At 37.3% G+C, this 27,319-nt stretch overlaps 1 protein-coding gene across 6 annotated transcripts in view; it reads left to right on the top strand.

Annotated features, from left to right (window-relative positions):
- Positions 1-26,067, top strand: part of LOC306848353 (GRIP1-associated protein 1-like) — a 54,790-nt gene extending 28,723 nt beyond the window's left edge. For 4 of the 6 annotated variants that reach the window (XM_079382850.1, XM_079382848.1, XM_079382849.1 and 1 more), the window contains 4 exons: positions 690-806; positions 1,841-1,934; positions 18,260-18,429; positions 24,136-26,067. In XM_079382850.1, coding sequence (XP_079238976.1) covers positions 690-806; positions 1,841-1,934; positions 18,260-18,429; positions 24,136-24,216 — 462 coding nt within the window. In that variant the 3' untranslated portion in view covers positions 24,217-26,067. Of the gene's footprint in view, positions 1-689; positions 807-1,840; positions 1,935-2,067; positions 2,485-18,259; positions 18,430-24,135 lie in introns of those variants that run through there. The other 2 variants (XM_079382851.1, XM_079382852.1) reach the window with 1 other exon arrangement.
- The last annotated feature ends 1,252 nt before the right edge of the window (positions 26,068-27,319 follow it).

Here is a 27,319-nt window from a genome sequence, read left to right as displayed (position 1 = left end):
GTTTAAGTCTTAGGGCCAGATTTACTAAACAGGGAAAATTAGTATTAGAGCGCAATTCCATAAAAGGGCCGATGGGAGGGGGAAATTCTGCAGGTGATTTACTGACAAGTTGCACATTAAAGAACACAGACGCAATTCTCATTTCCATAATGACCAGCGGAATCTACATTTTTACCGCTTTTTTGGACGTTAAATAATGGCGCAAATACCAGTGAATTGACGAGTGCAAATCTTAGTAGGCACTGTTTTATTCAAATACTCTCCTCCCATAAATTTACCAATAGAAACTCCTACAAATGCATATTCAAAAATGTGAGTCGCAAAAATAGCTGTCCACACCTTTTCAGCGCTAATTTCCCACTGCGTGTCTTTAGTAAATCCAGAAATGAGAAATGAGAGTTTGCGCTGGCGCAAGCTTATAGTAGATCTGGCCCTTAGTATTTTATTTTATTTCAGCTTTATTTCAATGATCCAAAATGATTTTTAATAGCTTTAGTTAACAATAACAACCCTGATGACTTTTCAGGTTCTCTGGAACAAGTTTAGTAAATACAATGTTTTTGTCAGTACAGTGAATGCTGTTTTTAACCCCACTGCTAAAACATTCATATTGGTATTAGCTGGTCTTTTCGGCATTTCTTTAAGTAAAAAAAATATGTTTTAGTGAAGTTTTGTTACTCTTTCCACAGTCCAACACCAGCAGCCCTCAGTCCCAGCGTCCTGCTGACCTTTTGGACGATGAGGTCAGTGAGCTCTTCCAGAGACTTGCCGAGGTCCAGCAGGAGAAGTGGATGCTGGAGGAGAAGGTATGACGTTTTAACCATTATTATAGTCTCATGTTACTAGGAAGAGTTTAACTCTTGTGGAACAGCCCAGGTTTGCAGTACTGCACTAAACCTTCACCCGGCCAGTTCTGCTGTGTGCTCCATAGGGGGCTCTAAGTGCTGAATTGTGTTTCTGGATCATGAAATATGCATGCAGGTATTGATGTTTCACATTTTAATCGATCGGTCTTGGTTAGTAACTATTGGAATGGAAATATGTAGTTTGGGCTTTGACAAGTTACATCACTCTTTCTGCTTCAAAGAGACGTAATACTTTAAGCTCAAACATGTCAGTGCCTGTCACCTTAAACATGTTGTATCATAACTCATCTGGATTTCATAAAATGTCATACAGGAAGGTTGTTTTAATTTCTTAACTTATGATTGAATATAAAATAGTTGATTCATTATTTTAAATGAATGTTTGATGTGTTTAAATTAATTTCAATTATTAATGTAGTCTATTTATATAGTTAATCGTTTCTTTTTTTCACTCATATACACTACCATTGAAGTTTGGGGATAGTCAGATTTTTTTTTCTAAAGAAATTAATACTTTTACTCATCAAGGATGACTTAAACTTTTAGAAAATTTCCAAATGAATTGAATTGCTATTCTTTTGAAATTTCTAATAATCAAAAAATCCCCCAAAATTATTATGGTTTCCACATAAAATATTATGAATTTCTTGAGCAGCAAATCAGCATATTAGAATGATTTCAGAAGGATCATGACTCTTTTTTTTCACATTATCGTAAAGATAATTTTTATAGCTGAAATAATGTCTTTTCAGTCAAATTTAATAGACATCATTGTTATGAGATTAATTTATAACAAAATTGACAAATGAATATCGCATGATATTGACTGAATTTATACAGCATTTTTTAAAGCTAAAGCCAATCACAGTGGCAGTGATCACAGTGTCCACACCTGTGTGCTTTCGTGTCAGGATTATCACACTTTGTGTGTGTGGCAGTTTATTGCAGATCTTATCTTTGTGCTCTCTGTTCAGGTGAAACACTTGGAGGTCAGCTGCGCCTCAATGGCCGATGACATCTGTAAAAAGAGTGCCATTATTGAGACATACGTCATGGACAGCCGAAGAGGTAAGTGGCTTTCTCTCTCCCTCTTTGTCATTGTTCACAGCCTCAGGCGTGCTTGTTTTCTGAAAGCACCTGATGTTTAGGTTTACAGATGAGGTCAGGTGATAGGTGATACTGATTGTGCTTTTATTCTAAGGAGCATCAAGCATTTGGTTGTCAGCACGGAGAAAGACCCTACACTATTCAATAGTACAGGTTTGTTAAAAATGAAGGGTTCTTTAGAATGATACAGAGATCCAAATTTCCTCTTTTACTGTACACTGTTATTTGTTCTATTTTTATATCTGCTCTCATACTTGCATAAAGTACAGCTAAATGTTTTATTGCTCCTATTTATAATGCTACTATTTTGTTGCCACTGTACAGTTCTTAGGTATTCTTTGAAAAAGCACTTTGCAGCTGAAAATAATATTAAACTTTTTTTAATGTAAGGGAGTTATGAGTGCAGACTACTGTGTTTTATTATTATGTTGCTTTTTAATGGATTGGAATGAAACAATCCCTTGTTATCTGTCTGTCTATTCTTTAAGTGAACATAAACATTGACCTCAAGAACAGATTGAGTCTCTTTCTATCTAGTTGCAGTAGTTTTGGCTTTGGTGATTTATAAAATAATTTGGTGAGAATATCATTACTGGGGTTCATTTGTATTCATGATTAATCAATAGTTAATTGTGTTCTGGCAGTAGAATGTGACAGTGCTAAATGTAATGGCAAGATATGAGGAAGCATCGTTTCATAAATAGTCTCGGAGTACATTTATCAACAAAAATACCTGGACTTAGTACAAGATCCATTGAGGCAGAGCAGAAATTTGCTACAGACACTAATTTCAACATAAACATATTTTGTTTCATTCAGTTGCCAAGGCATTTATCATTTAAGTTTATGTTTTTCATGTAATATTTATGTTTTATCTTATTTCAGTTAACGAATATTATTTTTACTTTTTTTATTTTAGTTAACAATAACATTGAGTGCCACATGTCTTTCTGAAACGGATGGTTGTACAATATTTTGTAGTAATCAGTCGGTCAATAGCTTAACTTTGAATGAATGTCGCCTTAAATTTGTCTTTATCATAGATGTTGCACAGAAAGTTATCTATAAACTCTTTCTATGAACTCTCTCTAGCACTCTTTCTTTGTGAAATTCCAGTAAAAGTCACTTTTTCATTTTACTGAACACTGTTCATGACCCGTTTTTAGAATTTGGAACCATCCGGAGCAACTTTTGACAGCTTGGTTTGCTTGTGTGCATGAAAACAGTCAAACTCAATAATATTGGCAGAGATTCACTCGTAGAAGCTTGGTCTAAAGCACTCGATTTCTGCACTCAAACTCACAAAGATCTTGTAAAAAACATTTCAGTCTCCTGAGAAAATAGCACTGGTACTTTTCAGCTGCCATAGAGCTTTAAACTGGAAGCCCATCCTTAGTTTACCAACAGAAACTTTAGATTTATGTAAAAGTTAGACTTATTTTAAGTTTTATATTTGTATATTTGTGACACTTACATTTAAATTTGTTAATATTGCTTAATGCATCATTAGCTAACAATGAATAATACTTTTATTAATCCATCTTGATATTATTTTTATGTATACTAATACATTTTAACATTTCCAGTTGTACTGTATAAATTACCATTAGCCAGCCTATTATGAACAAACATGAATTTGCCAAAAAAATTATGTTTATAAATGAACATTGATCTTATTGTAAAGTATTACCATCCACCCATCTGCAGTCCATTGTGATGTTTGGACTGATCCTCCTGACACGTGTGTGAGTGCCGCGCTAGAACTGTTGGCCGACCAAATCACACACACAGAGCAGTGTTACCCGGACTCTTTCATTATCATTCTCTGTGATTTTAATAAAGCTAATCTCACCCGCGAACTGCCTAAATACAGACAACACATCACGTGCCTTACCAGGGACAGCAATATACTGGACCATGGATGCGTATCACTCTGTCCCCCGTGCAGCACTGGGACTCTCTGATCACTGTTTGGTTCATCTTCCAGGCTCCAGACAAAAAAATCGAGTAAGGAGCCATTGGCTCCTATAAAAGAAAAACTTAGGCGCCAAATTATTTTTTTAGGTGCCACAGAATAAAAGTGGTTTATTTTATTATTATCATTTTATTTTTCCCCCCTATTTTAACATTTCAATCATTTTGTCATGTGTTTATGTCTTATCTTTTCTAGGCTTTATCAGCATTTTAATCCATCTTGTAGATGATCAGGTCGACCGGGGGACTAAGGTTCACTTAAAGTGTGAATTAAATGTCTTTTATAACTTGAAATATACAGTCACAAAGAATTGTTCGTTACACAGAATCTGTACCAATATCATGGACCATAAGCATCACTTGGCAACTGAGTGCAGTGCATCCTATAAATGTTGTCACGTATTTCACACATTCAGTCTGTTTTTTCTTCATTAGTAAAATGCAATTTTATAGGAGGAGTTGAATCATGTACAACAGAATAAGTAAAAATATTAATATGCAACAGCGCATAAATATAGCAAAACGCTCCTCTTTATAGTTATTTTTCTAGCTGACTGATGAGTTTATGGACACTGAGTGGTTAATCTGAGGTAAATGTATTACAATGCAATGTTTACAAGCTTTATACATTTCCTCAGTTTGAAACACTGAATGAGCTTTTACATAAAACATTATACTATAGGCTTTCTTATTGCCTACCTTTTGATCATGTTCATTTCATACTATAGTAGTAAATCGAAATATATAATGGGTTCACTTGCTGCTTTAACTGAGGTGCTAAAGAGATCGCGCCTGAGCATTAAGTGCGATACTCTCCGCTCGCGCGATCCGGACGCATACACGGACCGTGTGGACGCGGGGTACTGGTGTTTATATTACCGAAAGTGTGCGCTTGTGGTCCGCATTAAAGAGCACCCAAACCGCATCATTTGAATTTCGTAGCATTTTAAAGCTGATACTTTGTTTATTAAAAAGTAAGACAGCACAAAGCTTTTTGCGATTACTGGATGGCAAGTGCGCTTCAAATAACAGGAAGTCCATGCATTAACAGAACACAGCATATAGACTAAGATCTCGATAAGAAGATCGACCGGACAAGTGTAAATGCATCTGGTTGTTGAAACCACATATGGTAATTTTACTCCTCCCATAATATTAAAATAATAGACGTGTGAGAGCGTTTTATAGGCTATATGGCCTGTTATAGTCAGATATGACAGCGCAATGCAACAAGCATCACCGCGGATGAGTAGCGGCGTATTTCTTCAGCAAGCGACGCGCAAACTGAATGAACCTGAAAGTAAGCCGCAGACGCTCAACACACAATCTTCTTCATTAAAAGTAGCGAGACTAGCCTATCTTTCCAGTGCTGATGCCGCGCGCTCTCTTGATATTGAAATTAGCTGATAATAAAATTATCCATTGCTCCGTTATATTTGCATATGAAGCGGGAATTGAAGAACGGATTTATATCCGTTTTGCGAAGACATGTGGCCAAGTGTAAATGGGGAAACGTTTTAACAAATCATATAGATATCCGATCAGAGAAAATGCATGAAGTGACCAGGTGTAAACAGGCCCTTTCAGGTCTCTCTCACTGCGTTCAGCAGACTGTGTGCGGCAGAGACGAGGACTATTTGAAACTCTTTTTCAGTAAAACTTTGATGCGCATCGTCTTATGTAAGTATAACAAAAGATGTGAGCGCAAAACAATCGGGAAGTCCTTTCATGCAAATTATATATAGTCGCCAGTGGCGACCTCAGCAAAAACTTCACTCGCAAATTAATGTTTTTGGTTGCAAATGCGACCATTTTAGTCGCAGTTTGGAGCCCTGTCTTCTACCAGCCTACAGGCAGAAACTTAAATCTGCTAAGCCTGTAGTAAAAACTGTAAAGAGATGGACTGTTGAAGCAGAGCAGGATTTACAGGCCTCGAACTTCGAACTTACTGATTGGAGTGTTTTTGAGGCTGCAGCTACTGATCTGGATGAGCTCACCGACACAGTGACGTCCTACATTGGTTTCTGTGAGGACGTGTACCCCCACCAGGACTTATTTAACATTTAACAACGACAAACCTTGGTTCAGTACAAAATTCAAACAGCTTCGCCAAGCCAAAGAGGATGCTCACAGGAGTGGGAACAAAGCCTTGTACAAACAGGCCAAATACACACTGAATAGAGAGATAAGAGTGGCAAAGAAAAACTACTCTGAAAAGCTAAAAAAAACTGCTTTCAAGTAACGACTCTATATCAGTGTGGAAAGGCCTGAAAGCCATCACCAGTTACAAGACCCCTCCCCCCAGCACCGAGGCCAATCAACAACTGGCTGAAGACTTGAACAAGTTTTATTGTAGATTTGAAATGCAAAAGCCTGGTCTGACACCCCACACCCACTCTTGACTGTCTCACAAAACAGCCATCAACACCTTCCCCCTCCCTCCCCCCTACTGTTTCTCAGCCTGTAATCAAGATATGTGAAGATGTAAGCAAAGTCTTCAGGAAACAGAAGATAAGGAAAGCCAAAGGCCCAGACGGTGTCTCTCCAGCCTGCCTCAAAGCCTGTGCTGTCCAGCTATCATCCATCTTCACACAGATCTTCAGAACAGATCACTGGAGCTGTGTGAAGTCCCCTCCTGCTTCAAACGCTCCACCATCATTCTTGTATCCAAGAAACCAAAAATCACAGGACTTAATGACCTGTTGCTATAATGTCTGTGGTGAAGTCATTTGTGAGGCTCATGTTGGCTCACCTGAAGGACTTTACTGGTCCCTTGCTGGACCGCCTGCAGTTTGCCTACAGAGCAAACAGGTCTGTGGATGATGCAGTCAACATGGGACTGATTCAAGATTTTTATTTGTCACATACACAATTATACAGAGTATAACCAGCAGTGAAATGTAAGACTGCACTTCATCCTCCAACATCTGGACAAACCAGGGACTTATGCAAGGTTCCTGTTTGTGGACTTCAGCTCTGCCTTCAACACCATCATCACGGACACCCTTCAGAATAAACTGACACGGCTCTCCGTGCCCACCTCCGTCTGTCAGTGGATCAGTGGACAGACAGGCAGCAGCTAGTGAGGCTGGGTAAACTCAGATCTAACACCTGCACCATCAGCACTGGAGCTCCTCAGGGGTGTGTGCTCTCCCCACTGCTCTTCTCCCTCTACACCAATGACTGCACATCTACAGACCCCTCTGTCAAACTTCTGAAGTTTGCAGATGACACTACAGTCATCGGCCTCATCCAGGACAGTGACGAGTCTGCTTACAGACAGGAGGTTGATCAGCTAGTTGTCTGGTGCAGTCACAACAACCTGGAGCTCAACACGCTCAAAACTGTAGAGATGATAGTGGACTTCAGGAGAAACCCCCCTGCTCTCCCCCCACACACCATCATGAATAGAGGTCGATCGATTGATCGGCCGGCCGATTGATCGGCTGATTTTTGGCATTTTTTTTATTAATCGGCATCGGCCGATTGTGCTGCAAATTAGGCCGATTAATATACAGGCGCATCTGCAAGCAACACGTGATGCTGCCTCGTGCAGCAAGCAGATTGCCATTCAACTGGCACAACGGATAACCCTGTGATGTCCCCCTCTGCCTGCTAACTTTTTGAAGAGAGAACTACCTGGTAGAGCTGTGCGATTATTCGAAATCGAATCGCAATCACGATTTGAGACGTTGAGATTTGCTAATGGCAAAGCCTGCGATGTGGACGCGATATTACTCTGATCCAGATCATATGCATGACTGCCAGCCTTGAGTAACAGTCTTACTAACCAACAGAGTGAGCGCACCTTCTCCCCGATCATAAATTAAGTCTAACTGCTTGTTAATTTCACTTGGATGAAATGAAACATTCAGCACATTTTCCACTTGTTCTTAAAATCCCCAAAATACTTAAAAATGAATAAACCATCCCGTGTAACATGTAAAACTTTAATAATTGACTAAAGAAATACAGTTCTTTATTTATAAAAAATTAAACAAATCTTTCCTGTGAAATTCAGTAATTCTGTGAAGTACAGGTGTATCTCAAGAAATTAGAATGTCGTGGAAAAGTTCATTTATTTGAGTAATTCAACTCAAATTGTGAATCTCGTGTATTAAATAAATTCAATGCACACAGACTGAAGTAGTTTAAGACTTTGGTTCTTTTAATTTTGATGATTTAGGCTCACATTTAACAAAAACCCACCAATTCACTATCTCACCAAATTAGAATACTTCATAAGACCAATAAAAATTATTTTTTTAGTGAATTGTTGGCCTTCTGGAAAGTATGTTCATTTACTGTATATGTACTCAATACTTGGTAGGGGCTCCTTTTGCTTTAATTACTGCCTCAATTTGGCGTGACGTGGAGGGGATCAGTTTGTGGCACTGCTCAAGTGTAATGGAAGCCGAGGTTGCTTTGATAGCGGCCTTCAGGTCATCTGCATTGTTGGGTCTGGTGTCTCTCATATTCCTCTTGGCAATACCCCATAGATTCTCTATGGGGTTCAGGTCAGGCAATTAATCTAAAATATATGACTTACAAGAAAAAAAATGAACTTTTTCACCACTTTCTAATTTATTGAGATGCACCTGTACATAATAAATAATATTTTGGCATTCAAATACATAGCGAATACGGAAACATTTGATTTTGTGTCGAATGAGAGACCTAACATTGGTTTCAGTTTTGTTTTAGCCTAAATGAATTCGTTTTGGCTTGTCGTTTATAGCTAGCTTCTTATATTTTTAATTCTTGTTCTTTTCTAAATAGCCTACTTTTAATTGAAAGCATTTGTTGTGGAGTGAGGGGAACTACAATAGCCTAGCTATGTTTACAGTGTTTATTATGATGTTTGTAAACATTTCACGTCGGCATTAGGCCTATTTCTGAATGAAATAATAAAATGCGACTTATACGTGACTTTTTTCTCTCTCTCTCTCTCTCTCTCTAAAAACGCTTTTTTTTTTAATATGCACAGCATATTTTAACCATGCAGCAAACCTTTTTAAATATTTTGATAAATTTCTGAAAAAAAATGAACATCCCTGAGATGAAGGGGGAAAAAGAAAGAAAGAAAATCGGCCAAACATATCGGCCCCAAAAAATCGGCATCATATATCGGCCATCGGCTGCCCTGATTGCTAAATATCGGCATCGGCATCGGCCAGAGAAAAACCCATATCGGTCAACCTCTAATCAACAAATCAGATATAAGAAGACTGCAGGGGACTGTTAGGTCAGCAGAAAGGATCATTGGTGTCCACCTGCCCAGCCTTCAGGATCTGTACTACTCCAGAGTGAAGAAACGAGCAGGTAACATCATCACAGACCCTTCTCACCCTGGAAACGACCTGTTTGTGCTTATCCACCTAGGCAGACGCTACAAATCTCTGTGCACTAGAACATCTAGGCATAAAAACATTTTTTTCCCCAATGCCATCTCCAGCCTAAACAACTAACACAGGAATTATTACCTGTGTTCTGTAATTCATGCCTGTAATTCATTCCCCATCTCTAATTATTGACTCTCTCCCTAGTACTTTGTAACTATATATGCATATTTTTCTAAACAGCTGTATATATAGAGTAAATGAGGCACAAATCTGTACATAAATCTTCTGTTCCAGATTCTTACACATTATTATTATTATTAAGTCTTATTTAAATGTTTCTGTTCTCATGTCAGATATGTATGTATGCATGTACCAAGAGCTTCTTAAAAACCACAACAAACTCCTCGTGTGTTTGTGCACACTTGTTGAATAAAGCTGATTCTGATTCTGAATAACCTGAGTAGTTCATACCATTTTTCTGCAGGCCGAGCAAATTAGCTGAATACTAAGGTGGGTCCTATGTTAATGAGCTTGAGGTTGTGACATCATAGAGCTAAACAGGCAGAATCTTAATTAAGCTGCTGGTCTATCTGTTTCTAAATGGGCAAATACATAATATGCATATTTGCTTGCAGCTTATCTGTATCCTGCAAGCTGCAACAACCATAAAGAGTCTGTGATTATCATTTCAAACTTTTTTTTTTTTTTTGCCTCATTTAAAGCAAGGTTCCTCTTGTGTTTCCCTGAGAACATTTTGCCTCATTTAAAGCAAGGCTCCTCTTGTGTTTCCCTACGAACAGAGTGGAGGTGGTAATGTTGCGTCTTCCCCCCCCCCCCCATGAGTTTTCCTGTTTTAATTTCATGACTGACTGATTTAACATTTAATGGCAGACTAGATTCCATTAAGGCTGGTGCCGTCTAATTGTAAATATTGTGCTATAAAAGTTTAAGATCTCTGCTCCTTTGGGGTGTCGGGAGAGCTTAAAAACAAACGTGTTCATGTAAAGCCACTTTTTTTGCCCATTACAGATATCCGTAGAGAGGTGAAGATTGTTTTAGTATTAAAATCGATATAAACTCTGAAAGAAACTGATGTAAGTGCCCATATTCCATTTATACTATTCATCACAGCCCAATGTGATTTTTAATGTGGCAGGAATACTCCTGTTTAACCGTTTCCATCTGGTTCAGGTCTAACCAGGATAGTCTTTCTGAATAGCATTGGAAACTATCCTTCATCTCCTACAATAATTGAGGATAGACCTGGGGAGATGTAAAAATGGGGAGGTGGAGACTCCATAGAAAAATTAAGAAAGGATGCAGAAGGTAGCAGTACTAGATGAGAGCTGACATTAGCAGGATGTAAATGATTCAGAATGCCGACATGCCTCAGTGAATCCAACACTCATCCTCAATAATGCAGCAGAAAGACTGAGCACCCCTCTTGTCTCCTCTCCTCCGGCCTCTCCCCTCCCTCTGTTTTATCCTTACACCAGTGTGGCTCGCTGTAAATTCATGCCAGTGACATAACAAATGAAACAGTGCGACATTTTATCTCAGCCATAGCCTTATGAGTCGGTAGCGATTTCCGTTGTCACCAATGTGTTGAGGAAATGGCAGGAAAAGTCAGGAAGCACCTCAGATAAGCCATATGTATGCCACCTTGGGGGTATTGTTGACCCTTCACTTGCCAGAACTTTCTGCAATATTCATCCCTTCTAAGTGGGGTTTGTATAGAAGGTGTTGCGGATTGTAAAAGAGACGAGTTATCCCAGATGTCTGGTGTGCGACATTGCATCACTCCCATGAACCCCAGGATAATTCCGTATTCGTCAAGACAAATCCTGAAAATTGCAACCATTAAGCAGCAGTGGGCAAATATATATGAATGTTTCAGTCAGTACTCGTTTCAGTTGTCGCCAGTTTGTTAAGGAAATGGCAAGTCAGGAAGCGGATCATATGTATGCCACCTTGGGGGTATTGTTAAGCTTTTACTTGCCAGATCTTTCCACAGCATTCTTTCCGTCAAAGCGGGGATTGCCTAGAAGATTCTGCGGATTGTACAAGACACAACAGTTTTCTTGAACGTTTGGCCTGTGACATTACGCAAATCAGTCCCACAACTCTGCAGTATTTCAGGGCACATGCTCCTGGCAATGCAACCCTAGGATTATCCCGTATTCGTTAGGACAAATGCTGAAAATGTCATTTGTTAAGCAGCGGAAGGCAATATGAATGTTTTTCTGTAGCACTCAGCATGTGTGTGATGTAAGACAGCTGTAGGATGGTTTATTTACGAAGCCTTCACTAAGCAGCCATTCATCAACATGCCGCAGTCATGTGTGCACAGCCTTCGCTCCGCCTAAGTGCTGCTGGAAGAAGTCAGCTGGGGTGAGACACCACTGCAGTCTGGAAACCCTCTGCCTGCCTACTTGCACCCTGTTTTAGGCCTCTACCGAAGCGTGAAGTAAGCCAACCTCTGTGTACTCCAGCTTCTTCCTGCTGCATCATTTAAGGAAGAAACTATCCTTATCATGTGCCCTATAGCTCCAGAACCCACTGAGATAATGGGAGTGAATGTGAGTCACAGAAGAATTATTTTTCTTCCCTTTACAAGCAAATTTGGTCCACTTTAGATCGAATTACACCACCGGGAGTGGGTGCTAATGGGCACTCTGCTTGCCGAGGTTGCAAGAACAAATATGTGAAGAACAGATCATCGATATCCACACAGATCCATCGAAAGAAGGGGTTACATCTGTAACTGGGAATAACACATGGCTGCAAACAGGAACGATTCTTGTTGTCGAGATGAAATTGCCTGTTCTCCCCCTGGCAGAGGTTTCAGTTAAGCGTCGTGTCTCAGTGAGAGATGGCTGAGAGGTTGCAGCCACTGTGCAGAATCTGCGAGTTTGACTGATTCAAGACTGCTGACTCCTGCACAGGCCTGAGGAGATTCCCAATGAGGCTTGCTAAGAAGAGGCCAGCGTTTCTGTGAGATTCACATGGTAATTGTATGCTTGCTGTTATCTTGCGTTGGTGCTTCAAAGCCTGAAGAGGACATTCTTCAAGGCCAAGCTCTGGTTGGTGTGATATTCCACTGTAACTATGTTCGCCTATCTTTTTCTTAGGTGATTTTCGTTCTAAATCCACTAAGTACCAGAGTTGTGTTAGAATTAGAATTAAATTAGTTCACCGAAAAATTACAATTCGGGTCAGTACTCACCCTCATGTTGTTCCAAACTCTGTTGTTCATCTTTGGAACATAAATTAAGATATTTTTGATGAAATCCGAGAGCTTTCTGACCCTGCATAATCGTGAACACACATCGAAGACTGACACGGAAGAGAAGAAATGCAAAAGCGCATGTTTGGCAATATTTCGCATTTTGAAAAGCCTGTTGAATTTTGCCGTTTATCTAAGGTGATTTTGGAAGGTTTTTTTTAACATTCGTTTCTTATTTAATTTTATTCCACCGTGTTTGCTGATTTTCAGTTTTGTATAGGCCTACCTAGGCTATTTAAACTGTGTAAGTTATTTGTTATTTTATATTAGGCATGGCCTATAGAATGGTGCATTTTGATTCGTTTTGTTAATAAAAGTTCTATGATTTATATATAGGCTAAGTTGAGTTTGAAGTTGTATTTTGTTGATGCTTGAATTTGTATTTTGTTGATGCTTAAATTGACGCCGAATTGCCTCCAGTTCGAAAGTGAAAGAAAAATGTGCACATCGCTTTTAAGCTGTTTAGAATCTAAGGAAAGTGAGGAAAAGAGGGAAAACTCGAACTAAACGAACAAGTGCTTTACGCCGAATTGCCGCTAATTTGAAAGTGAAAGTAAAATGTGCACCTCGCTTTTACAAGCTATTAAAAAGCGAAGGAAAGCATGAAAAAGAGGGGAACCCCATCCCCCCAACCACCCCCACGGTGATACCGGTGATACCAGTGTTGTTACACGTCAATTAACCGGTGGGGAAAGTTCCTCACTGTCACAACCCTAATTCTGTTCAATTCTGACCATAGTTTCCTTTCAGTTTCAGGTAGTTTTAATTCTACTTTCCTACATTCAAAATTGATTGCTACCTAAATTAAAGTTAATTTCATAGTCAGTAACTGAATTGAAATTTAAAAGGCATTTTCCATTCAATTCTTAATGTTACACAACCCTGTCAAGTCCCGTTCTCTGCAGGTTGTGACCTCAGCACTGTTCTGACGTAGTCAGCCGAGCGTGTGATCAGGGATCCCCTGAGTCGTGAGTCAGGAACATCTGCGTGCCTTTAGTGTACCTTCCATCCAGCATCTTCGTTTGCTTCCGTGACTTGGCTTCTTAGGTTCACATGCCCTGCTGGTCCATCTGCAAGAGGGCCTGGCGCCATTCCACACCTTTGAAAGCCATCGGCCTTGCATTTTCCAGCCATTAGAGCAGGGAGTCCTCTTTGTAAATCTCCTTTGTGGATTTATCAAAGTGTCTCCATAGAGTGCTCGCCCCCTACGCTCCAGCAAATTAGAATTAATGACACTGATCAGTATAGAAGAAATACTGGTTACAGACAAGGGTGCGCTTTTCCATTTGCAATGTCATTAGCACAAACATTGATGTAGCCATCGAAGGATTCACTTGTCTTCTTCCCTAAAGAGGCAGATGCATTAACTTTAGCGCAAGTTATTTGTACTGGGAGGGAATTACACCGTGGTGAAAGGAGACACTACAACATCACAAGATGAAGCCTGTGATTTCCCTACTGTAGATGTTAATAGAATTCTAATGAAGCAATGCATTGGCTGCAATGGGCTATTTGGCTGCCATGCTAAGCAGTGGATATTGGAAAAGGACACAAGTAAGAAAAAAAAAGGTTCAGTTCTGCGACATGGAACTGCAAAATGCAGTCTCCTTTCCATTATGGTTGCATCAGAGATATTACAGTTATAATTTTAATTTTAGTTTAGTAATTTGTCTTTCAATGTAGTCTAGTTTTCATTATTTTTTATTTTATCATTGTTTGTTTTTCGAATTGTCTAGCTTGTTTTTGTTGTAGTATGTTAAGTTGTTGCTTTAACTGGTATCATTTCAAGCATTTAATGCCAAAATATTTGGCTGCTATCCAGTGCCATTTTCTTGTATTATGCTCACGAGTTGTAACAATCTCTAATTTTAGAGATTTTAAAGTTACCATTTTTAAACCCTACAATTAATTTGTGGCCATATTTTATTATAATTATTATTAATATTAGTTGGGTTCTGAGTCATGAAAATATGTATCTTAAAGTTAATTTCAGTTTTTCGTAATAGTAATAATTTTTATTTAAATTGTTACTTTTATTATTTTTAGTGCTGTGAAATGATTAATTGCATCCAAAATAAAAGTTTTTGTCTACATTATATATGTGCACTGTGTATATTTATTATGTATATGTAAATACACACACATACAGTATATATTTTGAAAATATTTGCATGTTTATACATTTATATATTAATATTCATATATTTTATATATATAAATATATTTAATGTATAAACATAACATATTTTTCTTAAATATACATGCATGTGTTTGTATTTATATATATATATATATATATATATATATATATATATATATATATATATATATATATATATATATATATATATATATATATATATATATATATATATATATATATATATATATATATATATATATATTAGTCCACATACATATATTATGTAAACAAAAACTTTGGTTTTTTGATGTGATTAATTGCGATTAATCGTTTTACAGCACTTAATTATTTTTATTCAAAGATGTTTTCAATTAGTTTAAGCTATAAGTTTTTATTAACCATAACTAGGGCGCTATGAAATCGTTTTTTTTCCCAAATTCTATTTAATTTATTTCCAAATTCCATTTCTGTTGAAATTTTTCTACTTTGTTTTTAGAGTTAAATTAAATGTAAATCAAAAAGCGTGTCTAATTAATTTAAATCATCAAACTTTCCATTTTAAACAGCATTTTACATTACATTTTTAAGGCCCTATGAAATGTTTTATTTTTTTTCTCAAATTCAGTTCATTTTTACCAATCTCTGTTTCCATAAATTTTCTGGATTCCATTTTAATGGTTGCATTAAATCTTAATAATCAAAAGCATCTCTAATATTTTTTTTTTTAATGCTTTTAACTTTAGGTTTCTGTTTGTATATGATATGATGATAGCTTTTTTTTTTTCCCAAACAAGAAACCGTAAAATGCTCATGAAGTGACTCGGAGCAGTTCTAGAGATTATGTGTTCATGTACTCATATATTGAATTTTCTGTATCACGTTATACAGAAAATTCTGTTTTTATGACTGGATTCCGCGTTTCTGTCTGTGTTTCGGAAATTATAGGACCCTACTTAACACACAGCAATGCTGTATCCATTTGATGTTTTAAAGCTGCAAATATTCACCGGCCATAGTGTTGAGCTAATGCTTGCGTGGTAAGCTGACAAGGTTAATTATCTTATAGTCCAGATAAAGAGCAAAGACTGCGCTTTGCACCTTGTGGTGTTTACTGTCAGGCTTCAGGGGCGAGGCAAATGTCATTCATGGACTTCAACGCTTAAAGCCATGCATTCAAAGGTTGAACAGGCCTCTGGGGGATGAAGTTAACATCTCAATTAGCAACGGTGCGTCACATTCTACTTCATTTTCGTGGCTCTGGGCTATGGCATCAGCTCACCTTGACCAGCGATGCTGGTGTGCTGCGCTAATGTTGAACACGTGTGAGGCTCTTCTGTTAGCCACACATATACGCTATTCTTGCGCCAATCTAATAAGGTTAAAGAGGCGTGAGATTGCTAGTGTTTAGCTTGATATACTGTGATGTAGCAATGCATTAAGCTCCTCAGCTAACTGTGACATGGCCTGTCATGAGAACAGGTCACAGTTGCTTGAGCAACTTAATGTTTTAAAAATCCAGGTTACTGTGCATCACTTGATATGCATAATACTGTTCCTGAAACGTGTATAATCTGTTCTTTTTCATTACTAAAGTGGCAGCTATAGCAAGGGAAATTTTTTGATTTTTTTTTAATTGTTTTTCAATTTTATCTTAGCTTTTGCTATTTATTTATTTTTTTATTCTTGCTTATTTTTTCTTCAACAAAATTCTGCTCCTGTCCCCCTTTTTTGGCATCATTGCAGGCCAAACCACTTACTATACAGCGTAAATGTATTTTAAAAAAAATTCTTAATCTATACAGCATACAGAATCAATTTTAACTTTAACTAAAGTTTAGTTTTCTTATTTTATACTTTTTGTTTTATAGACTTTATATTTCTTTTTCAATGTTAAGGTTAAAGTAAAAAAAAATATACTTATTTTTGTACATAGTATTTGTACTATTATGAAAATGAAATGCTGTTTCAGAAAAATAATTTGTATTATTTTATTCTAAAAATATATTGGTTTCTTCAGACATTTCTAGTTTATTTAATTGTAGCATTTGTTTTAATTTTAGTAAGTTATTGTGTTAACAGATAGCATACAAATATCTGCGTTAATATTTTCTGTCCCCGAAAATTTAAATGTTTTTAAAAAATTTATTTTGTTAATTTTAGATTTTAAAATGTATTTTATTTATTTTCCTTCTTTTTAAATTTTGAATGTATTCAAATGTATATTTTTATTTCAGTTAACAAAGATGTTTTCATTTAGTAACACTAACTATAGCCCAGTATCTTTTTTACATAATAAAAGATGTGTTTGCCTTCACAGAGATTTTATTGTAAATTGCATTTAAACGCAAAAGTTAATGCTGTTTAATAAAAAGATAAATTTTGAATATTTTATTCTAAAAGTATATTTGTTTCTTAAGATGTGTATAGTTTATTTACTTTTAGTATTTGTTTGAATTTTACTAAGTTAGTGATATCATATAAATAGCTGCGTTAAACTTTTTTACAAAATATTCTGTCCCATTTTTATTTTATGATGTTGTTTTATTTTGGTGTTTTATTTGTATTTTATTTTTATTTCAGTCGAGAAAGATATTTTCATTTAGTAACACTGACTGTATCCCAGTGTCTTTTTTTATTGGAAACTGCATTTAAACACCCGCAGGAAGTGGCACATTTCCCATGTGCTCCGTCATCAGACCACAGGTGTAAGAGGCTATTTGACAGCACCGTTTAGGGACTCGCTGCTGAGCTGACCTTGAATGTCTCCACTCACACAGATGAAGTGAAAGCCGAGAAAGAAGCATCCCGATCGAACTTATTGCTTTTGCCCTTGACACGCAGAGGCTGGCCAGCTCGATTCCCTGTCCTCCCTCAGAGGAAAAACTCCACTAAACTATCTGACAGTTCACCAGGAACCTGACAACATCTTAGTAGCCTGGCTTTAAGCAGGCAACCCAGTACCTCAGCTCTTCCGCTCACTCGCCTCCATTAATCATCAATTAAGCAACATCTTTCATTTTTTAACACACCACCTTGTCCAGTTACAACCCCACACCGATGTCCTCTGCTTACGGTCACTTCCGTGGTTGCGTGTTACTGTCATGAACCCTGTCGACAGACCTTGTCAGAGCTGTCTTTAACTTGACTCCATCCTTACTATCAGTCTCTACTTTAACTGGGGTTTGAATTTCCTGAAAGTTAGAATTCATTCTCGGCGGCTCTCGTGAATGTGCAGCGTTGTTTATTTGCCAGCTTTAAGACATGCACAGCTTTTCGTCAAACCTGCGGATGATTGCACTCGAGGTGCTCGTAAATGTTTTGGCGTGCGAGGCGAGAGCCGTTTGAAATGCTTTCCTCGAAACGCAAGCACTCTGTATTCACTCAGCAGACACTAATAATAACACATCCCCCTGATAGAGATCATCTTTATTCATGGATGTTGAGGCATTACTGGGGAAAACATGGTTAAAAAGCACAGGCCGGAGTGATAGAATGTTTGCCGTCTCTAAAATGACACCTTTTTCCTCTCTCTTTCTCTCAGATGTATCCGGAGGAGGTGCAGTGGCCCATGGTGCTCTGGGTGAACGTGGAGGTTTGAGTTCTGTGCTGAGGGACTTGGTAAAACCTGGAGACGAGAACCTGCGTGAGATGAACAAAAAGCTGCAGAACATGCTAGAAGAGCAACTGACAAAGAACATGCACCTACAGAAGGTAAAGACAGGGAAGGCCAGTCGTTTGGGGTGGGAAAGACAAGCTTTTATGATCAAGCTCAGTTTAGGTTGGATATAAAACCTTCTTTTGAAAGGCGATTTTAGGCCCACACAGAATCTGTGCCTCTAGACCTTCAAGAAAGCTCAGTAGATATCAGAATTTGAACATTACAACAAAATCAAGACAAAAATCTGCTCCTGTCTCGCTATATATTTAAGTTTTCCTTATCATTGCAGGGCTTCCAAGACTGCTCTCTATTGTAATTTCTCGCCTTTTTATATCCTTTATGTTCTGCAATTAAGTAAATACAACATTTTTATTTTATTTTAGTTCAATTGAAATATATAAAAATATTTTATTGTAAAGTTTAAAATACTTTTATTTTTGTACCTACTTGCTATTTATACTTTTTTGTACCTGCAATTTTGAAAAGCCAATGCTGTTAAAGCAAAATATCAGATGTAAATGCTTTATTGCAATACTCCGTTTTACACATTTTTTAATTAATTCGGCAGAATTCTACTCCGTGCAAGTGCAAAAAAGTGCAGATTTCAAGTGGGTTTATATTAGCAATGGCCAAGTTCCTTGGCATATCTTTGATTCAGAAAAAAATTGAGACTTGCATTTGATGCTTTATGGGGAATAAAGAGCTGAACCATGTTGAGCAATGACTCATTCAGGTGAGTAGAGGTGAAGTGACCGTGAGTTTTCCAACTGCTAGAGAAAAAGGTGACTGCAGTCGCTCTGACAGCGTGATCGGCAGATTGTGTGATTGTGTGTGTGTAGGTGGCTTGCTGTCATACGGTCCTGAGACTCCACTGAGAGGTCTTATTCATCAGCAAGCAGAGGGTGGGCGTGTTGTTAATGCTAAAACGTTTCTAGGAGCAGAAATAGAAAGTGCACGTCAGGCAGCCAGCAGGGGGATGCGTTTGATGGGATTACACCATCACACAGATTGACTAATGACAATTAACATCTCACACCCCTCTTGATATTTCCAGAGCCGCACATCGTTAATGGCTGGTTTGTTCCTGTAGTGAAGCCATGTGTTGGTTTGTTTGAGTTATATTAAAACCTATAATATGTGCTGTAATATTAAAGGCCACGTACACACTGTAGCTAAATTCGGTTGTCAGTTCACCTTTTACTCCTTAATCACGTTCTGTACACACATAATTCACTAAAATACAGGAGTGGCAACCGCATTCGAAAACCACAATAACTCCCGAAAAATACAGGTAGTGACAACCAATTCTGTGGAGTGTGTATGGAACCGAACTAAACAACTAGTTGTTAAGGACATATTTAATCGTCTTCGTTTGTATGTGAGATGCAAAAAAATAACAGTGAAAAAAGTCTTAGCACATTTTTGATAAGGAGCTAGTTGCGCTCACGAGACCTGCGGTAAAGTGTCAGTGTTGCCAGATCTTCATTGGAAATAACAACAAACAAAGACAAGCACAAAAAACAATAAAACACCCAAATGCTTTGTTTTATAACACCTAAAAACCATACATCTCATATCCACAACATACCACTTTATTAACTCCATAAAGCGCCTAGCTTTATGAGCTAAGACCAAACAACATGCCTAAAAGCGCTGTGAATATGAGGACATGGCAACACTGCAAGACAGCGCTTTTTAAAGCAGCCTCCCAAGCATAAACAGAACAGCACGCAAAAATTGCAGATAAGTAACAAACGGCGAAATTTTTATTCACTCCAACAACTCGCCAAAATGTTGCTATGGTTACAAATGCGGGAGTGAGTGGTGTTCGGTACGCACATGGAACGATAATTTACGGGACTTGTCACTCCTGAAACTGTAGTGTGTATGTGGCCATAGTCTCTTATGCTCACCAAGCTGCATTTATTTGATTAAAAAAAAAAAGTCACACTGAAATATTTTTTTTTTCTATTTGAATACATTTAAAAATTTTCCTGTGGTGGCAAAGCTGAATTTTCAGCATCATTACTTCAGTCGTCTGTGTCACAATACGTCAGAAATCATTGTGATGATTTGCTGCTCAATTATTATAAATTATTATTGCTGCTCATTAATAATGCTTATTATTATGATCAATATTGAAACATTTTACTGCTTAAAATGTTTGTAGAAACAGATACTTTTTTCAGAATTCTTTGATTAAAAAATAAAAAAACTGCATTTATTTGAAATAGACATCTTTTATAACATTATAAATGTCTTTGCCAATTGTTTGCGTTAGCATTGATAATAAGAAATAATTATAATCAGCATGTTAGAATTATTATTTTTTTTACCTTATCATATGTAGTGGTGCAACGGATCACAAAACTCACAGTTCGGATCATACTACGAATTTTGAGGCACGGATTTTTCGGATCAGCAAAAAAAAAAAAAAAAAGTTTGCTTTTCATTAATTACTAAAAGCTTACTTTAAGTACTTCTATACCCCAGCAGAAACTACTAGCTTAACTACTAAAGTCAGTAATAAAGAACAATTACACAAATTACAAGCATAGATGAACAGCCTACAACATAAAATTATAAATAAAGACAGTAACTGTAGTATTTAGGTGCAGGAATTAAAACATTTAGTGTAAAACAACACAATAATGCTTACTGCATAAGTTAAATACAGATGATTAGCAGACAGAAGCAGGTATTATAGGCTGCAGTCTCTTTAAGACTAAATGCACAGACCTAATACTGACACACATCCGGTTTCTTTCTCAGGTGCCTGTATATGTTAACTTAAGACATAACCGACTGTGTTTACCAGAATAATTGCCAAAACTGGTATTTTAACATAACTTTGTGTATCCATCGGTTGAGGCGTGGTCTGAAATTGCTTGAATGTGTAAATTGGCAATACAAAACACATGCAAATGATAAACTTTCACTCTATGATGGTTAAATTTAACAGTTAATCTGTGAATCACATGTTTGCCGAACTGTGGGGACTGGTCCGTACGGATCATCTACGATCCATTACACCCCTAATCATATGACTAATAACTAAAGAAATGTCTACTAAAAATTAAGCTTTGCCATCTTTGGATAAAAGCGTCTGCTAAAATGTGTACATGTATGGTGTATATCACATTGTGCTTATTTTTGGCTGCAAACTAAACCCAAAAATGTCTTAAAGATTATATAACCACATAGTAAAGTCTATTTTTGTATAATCCAGTATTTTAAATAAATAACAAATAAAAGGTACGTCATTTTATTCCTCTCCGTTTAAATTGAACTGCATGGATGCAAACCAGAATCTGGAATCGGTGCAAAACCAGCGGCTTCGCGTTACGAAAGTCTTGAGTTAAAAACAAAAGACTCGCAACAGTAATACATTATACATTTGATTGGATGAGCCACGTTCAGAGACGTTATATGCACACCTGCCACTTCACATTCTTTATTAATGCACCAATGTGTGATGCATGGTGCTCTGTTTTGTGAATGTGAATAAAATCCTTACTGAGGGAGCGTTTGAGCCGATGTGAGGCCCGGAGACAGTCTGGATGTTGGCGGAGTGCATCGTGTGTGTGTGTGTGTGTGTGTGTGTTGGTACCCAGGGGGAGTTGTAGGTTACAAAAACACCCTGCCGTAACCTTGGCAGAGTCAAACGATGCAAACTAAGACCAAGATGGGAGTGACGATCCCTCTGCAAAGCTTGGCCATAACTAAGAACAGAAAGTTTCCTGCAACACAAACCTTTCTAAATCGATTCACAAACATTTGGAGAAGCTTATGAAGGATCTAGTCTGGTCATGTTTGCAGTTTGACGCTTAAAAATGGATGGTTCCAACTTAATGTTTGGTTGAAGCTGTAATATGCACACACCTATAAACTTTGGCAGAGTAATAGTTTTATTTGATTATCATCATTACTAAATGTAGTTATTTTCTAGTGGTGCTTCATAGCTAAAAGCCTTAGCAATATATATATATAATGATGATAATTGAATTTTTAGTCATCTTCATGCTCTGGAGTACATGCACTTACAGTAAACGTGTTGAATGCTGCAGCTTGTGTTGTTGTGGGTGGTGTTCGATACAGAAACGCAGTGGAAAGCGATCCTGCAGGCTGCTACAGCTGTGAGCGCCCGTGATGCTTCTAGCTCGTTAACAGCTGATTTAAGCGTTTGTTTTTCCTGCAGACAAGATGAGAAAAATCTGGAGATGCTTAAAATCCAATGAGTTCGATCTACAGCAGTCCATGCTACAAAGCTTCCTGTTTTTCTTTCTCTGTATGTCTGTCTCTCTGTCTCTCATGGTGCTCATCACACCGTCAAAACCTTGTAAAGTGCTTTCTGAAGTTCATCTCACACTGATGCCACTTTACAAGTCAAAGGCAAATAACACCTAGATACATTTGTTCCCAGGATTCAGTTGCATAAACATAGCCACTGTGTTAAGACTGTGTCTTATGAGCTAGTTTGATAAATTATCTTATTTTTCACACTCAAATTGGGCTAATCTACCTTTTTGTAACTGACTTTAAAAGGTTATGAGCAGTATTGAGGAAAACAAATTAGATGACTAAATTTTAAGTGACATTACACCCCAAAAATATAAAATAGAATATAAAAATTAAATATGAAATACATTTTGTATAAAAATTATTAATATAATATAATAACTAAATACAGACATTTTCATTTTTATTGCCTCATTTTCATTTTATTAAAACAATTTTTAAAACCATTTTCAGTGATATTATCATTGGATTGTCATTACTGTAATACAGTATTTTGTGTTGGAACAAAATCAAAAATTGTAACAAAATTGTAACATTTGCTTGACAATTTTTTTTGCCAATTGCCATTAATATATTCTCAGTTGTAATTATCATTAGATTTTCATTGCCAAAATACAGTATTTTTACAGCAATACAATTTTTACAATTTTAAGTTTTTATTTATATTTACATAAAGCAGTCCAACATGCTACTGTGCTATATAAATATTTTTCATTTAAATTGGTCATTTTTAATTTTTTTCAATATTGTAATGAGAATTGGGGAGGATGTGCATAATTTCAGTTAAAAATAACAACAAAAGTAACAAGTTTTATGTTAGACAAAATATACTGTATACTTTTAGATGTATTATACTTTATATAATTGAGATATATTTTTAATAATGATATTTTTAATATAATATTTTTTGATGTAGTCTGTCTGTTCATTTTGGGGGGAATATTGACACACTTTTGCAGAGCAGGCTATCGATGGGGAAGCCATAACTACAGACCAAAATGGCCACCGTCTACTGTTGTGGACTTTGGAGGTCTTTTTCTAATCCAGCGAGCAACCACCTCATGAATATTTACTGGCAGTTGGGGCCGCCAGCCCAGAAACAAACAGCCCACTTAATATTTTATGTTTTTTTGGCTTTAGAGTGAGCACACGGGGCATGCAACGCTGCCCCTGCTGTTGTGTGTGTGTGAGAGTGAGTGTGTGTTTGTTTGTGAGAGAATGAGAGTATAATACCATGTGAGATTGCAGCTGAACTCGGGCCTGACTGCCTAATGGGTCCTTTGTACTCTTTTTAAAACCCAAATATTTGGCGGGATATTCTGGGTTGCTTTCAACCTAATGTGTAAAGCTTAGCAGGAGGGAGGAACTGTAAATAAACATTTACAGTATGCACCTACCACATATGTTCAATAGTGTACTCTTCATTAAAATCATGGTTAAATTCTTGGTTTGTCTTGCAGGATCTGGAAGTTTTGTCTCAGGAGATCGTGCGTTTGAGTAAAGACGCCATCCCTGCAGAAAGCTCCAAAGCCACGGGATAAAACTGGACACCGTCCACCCGATGATTCAGTACCCTTCTCTTTCTCTTTCTCTCATCTCTTCATGGCTACCAGGAGGAAACTACATCCATCTCGTACAAAGACCTCCAGTAATCTCAGATGTACCAGGAGCACAGAGGGTCAAACAGATCAAGTCCATCTGTGATTTACATACTACTGAATATAACGTAACACTTTATATGTTTGCTTGTCTGTGATGAGAAAGTACTGTTAGAAAAGGGTCCGTCGAGCAAACCCTGGCTGCTTGACATCTGTGAACTGAGTGCTCGGGACAGTGGCATGGCCTCGGTGGTCCAAACAGGACCGTTCTACCTACCACTAATTCCCCCTTTCAGGAAAGCGTGTCTAATGTTGGCGTCCTCAAACTGCTCTCACTGTTGTATTGCCTGTTTTGTATATTTGATTTGCTAAAGACACTTACTGTATGTGTGTATTTGTGCCAGAAAATCCAAACATCATCATGTCTACATCTATGTAGTATGCAGTATGCTGCTCGTCTCTGAAAGAAACTGGCTAAAATCTGCAGTTCTGCAGTTCGTTATTTCAAAAACATTCAGGACGTTTTCCGGCGAGAGCGGGAGAGTGTGCATTTAATTGCTGGGATAATTATCTGAGCATTTTTGTGGGGCTCTCAAAATGTTCCCGTTAAGGAAAGCAGCTCCCTGGACTCCCCTCGTTAAGCAGCAATCTCTCCGCAGCTTAACGACTCAATTTGACACCTCTCTGTCTTTCTCAGAACTGACGGCGCTGTTGGGGAACGGACCAATTTCTCACAGCGCGCACTTGAGAGAAGCTAGCCGCCTGTTTTAGTGTGTAACACCAGTTTGTTTTGTGCGCGTCGATGCCCTGTTGTTTTTTGTGAATGTTGCGACATGATTCCGCTTTGAGTTTTTGCGAACATTTTAAATTCTATTGCACACAAAAAAATTTATTTTGAGAGTGCAACGTTAATTTAATCATTGGTCCTCAGACTACATGTTTTGGATCCATTGTGTCTTGATTTGTCCTTAGTTAGAGAAGATGCCATATTTAATTTAACGCAAATGAAAGCTAATCGAGTTGGCGAAATAGTAGCCTCTTTTTCATTCACGTCAAATTAAATATGGCATATGCTCTATTGATCATTTTAGATGCAATGAATATTGACGAATTATTTGTTTAGTTCGTTTCAGAACATAGTAGATTGAACATTTCATGTGAGATTATGGATTCAGGGTCCACCTTATTCCTCAAAGGTTCTGTGTTCATTTAGAGATATATATATGTATATTCACCTTGGCAAAATTATGTTTTATGATTTGTGAGATGTGAATGATTAGCAGATCTTTGCAATGCTTTAAGCTTTATTACGACAACAGTTTGTTTCCGTGTTCTTGGCACATGAGCCTGGTGTGTTAAATGCCTGTCAAATCCCTGTCTCTGGCTTCTTAAGGAAATCCTGATGAAATGCTTTTCCATATTCCTTTCGTTTATACCATGCAGAAGTAGGAAAACGATATTCTTTCATTTCCACAATTGAGGAAACTGACATATCGATTCACTTAGATGATTACACTCAAAAGAATGAAGGATGTTTGCCTTGAAGCTCAGAGTTGTTTCGAGTTTTTTTTTTTGCCTTTTAGTCTTCTAATATAATATCTGCCAAACAAGCTCTTCTTTAATTAAGATCATCTTTTAATCATCACTAACTACATGTAAGCAGATACTATTATTAATGTCTGATCTCCCACTACATCTCTACGGCTAATATTTATTTATGTGCATTTCATGTCATGTTCAGACTTCCATAACTTGCAGTGATAATAAAGAATGGCTGGAAAGAGTCTGAATTTCTATGCTTTGTTTACAATTTATATTTTATGCATTTGACAGTTGCTTTTTATTGTATACTTTTTTTTCTTTTTTTTAATCAGCAGGTGTGCCCTGGGAATCGAAACAACGACCTTGGCGTTGCAATGACATGCTGTACCTGCTGAGCTAGAGGAGCCACAAATCACACATCACAAAGGTTTTTCCTTTCTTGAAATGTAGTGGTTTTATTTAAGAGTAGTGCATTACATTTGAGTAAAAATAAAGGTTCCAAGAGGGGGTTTTCACAGTGATGCCAAAGAAGAACATTTCAGTGAGCAATTCTTAAAAGAACCATTTTTTCTTTGTCGTGATCGTTATAATAATGTAAAGAACCTTTTTTGCAATCAGAAGATTCATTGGATGTTAAAGGATCTTAATGGAATCATCTATGCCCATAAAGAACCTTTATTTTTGAGAATATGGTTAACAGTTCAGTGAAAAATGAAAATTCTGTTATTATTTACTCACTTTCATGTTCCGAACCAATATGACTCATTTTCTTCTGTGGAACACAGACAAACATATAGAAAACAATGCTTTTATTCAATGACAGTCAACTGCATCCAAAAACAACTTTGGACCCCATTGACTTTCATTGTATAGACAAAGAAAACACTTCTTTGTCACTTTGTCACACTTCACTTTTTTTTTTTTTTTTTTTTTTTGAAACCTGTTTTGTTTTCCACAGAAGTAAGTCGTACATGTTTGGAATGATAAATGCCGGTTCCTCCCCAGGTCAGTGGGCTATACTCACAAGTACCTCTTTGTCACTGGGTCTTTGTCTAATTGGTTAATCTCTCCTCTGAGCTCAAGCTGTGTTTACCGCACTATCAATGATGCCTGTAAGAACCGTGTAAACAAATGACACGAATCATTGAGCAGCATTTAATTGGAGCCGTTCAAATACTGCTGTCATCTTTGTCTTCGTCACTGTTCAGTGAGTGTGGTCCCTAATCAACACTACATGCTGAAGGGCTCCACTGCTCTGCATTGGGTTTCATCCTTACAATGACCAAAGGCCTCATTAACTAGACAATCCAGGAAGACTTGAAAGGTTTTAAAATTGGGTTTCAGTTGATTATATTCTCATTTACAGAAGTGGGGGTCACAACATTGCCACACCAGCCAATGGTGAGAAATTGGAGAAAATGTACTGGCTATAAATATTCATCACTGTATTTTATGGAAGCTTATCAAAGTAAGATTTTTGTTTAAAATACCTATAAAAATCTAT

The sequence above is a fragment of the Barbus barbus genome, assembly GCF_936440315.1.
Source record: "Barbus barbus genome assembly, chromosome: 28".
Taxonomy (NCBI): Eukaryota; Metazoa; Chordata; class Actinopteri; order Cypriniformes; family Cyprinidae; genus Barbus; species Barbus barbus.
This window is presented reverse-complemented; position numbering and strand designations above follow the sequence as displayed.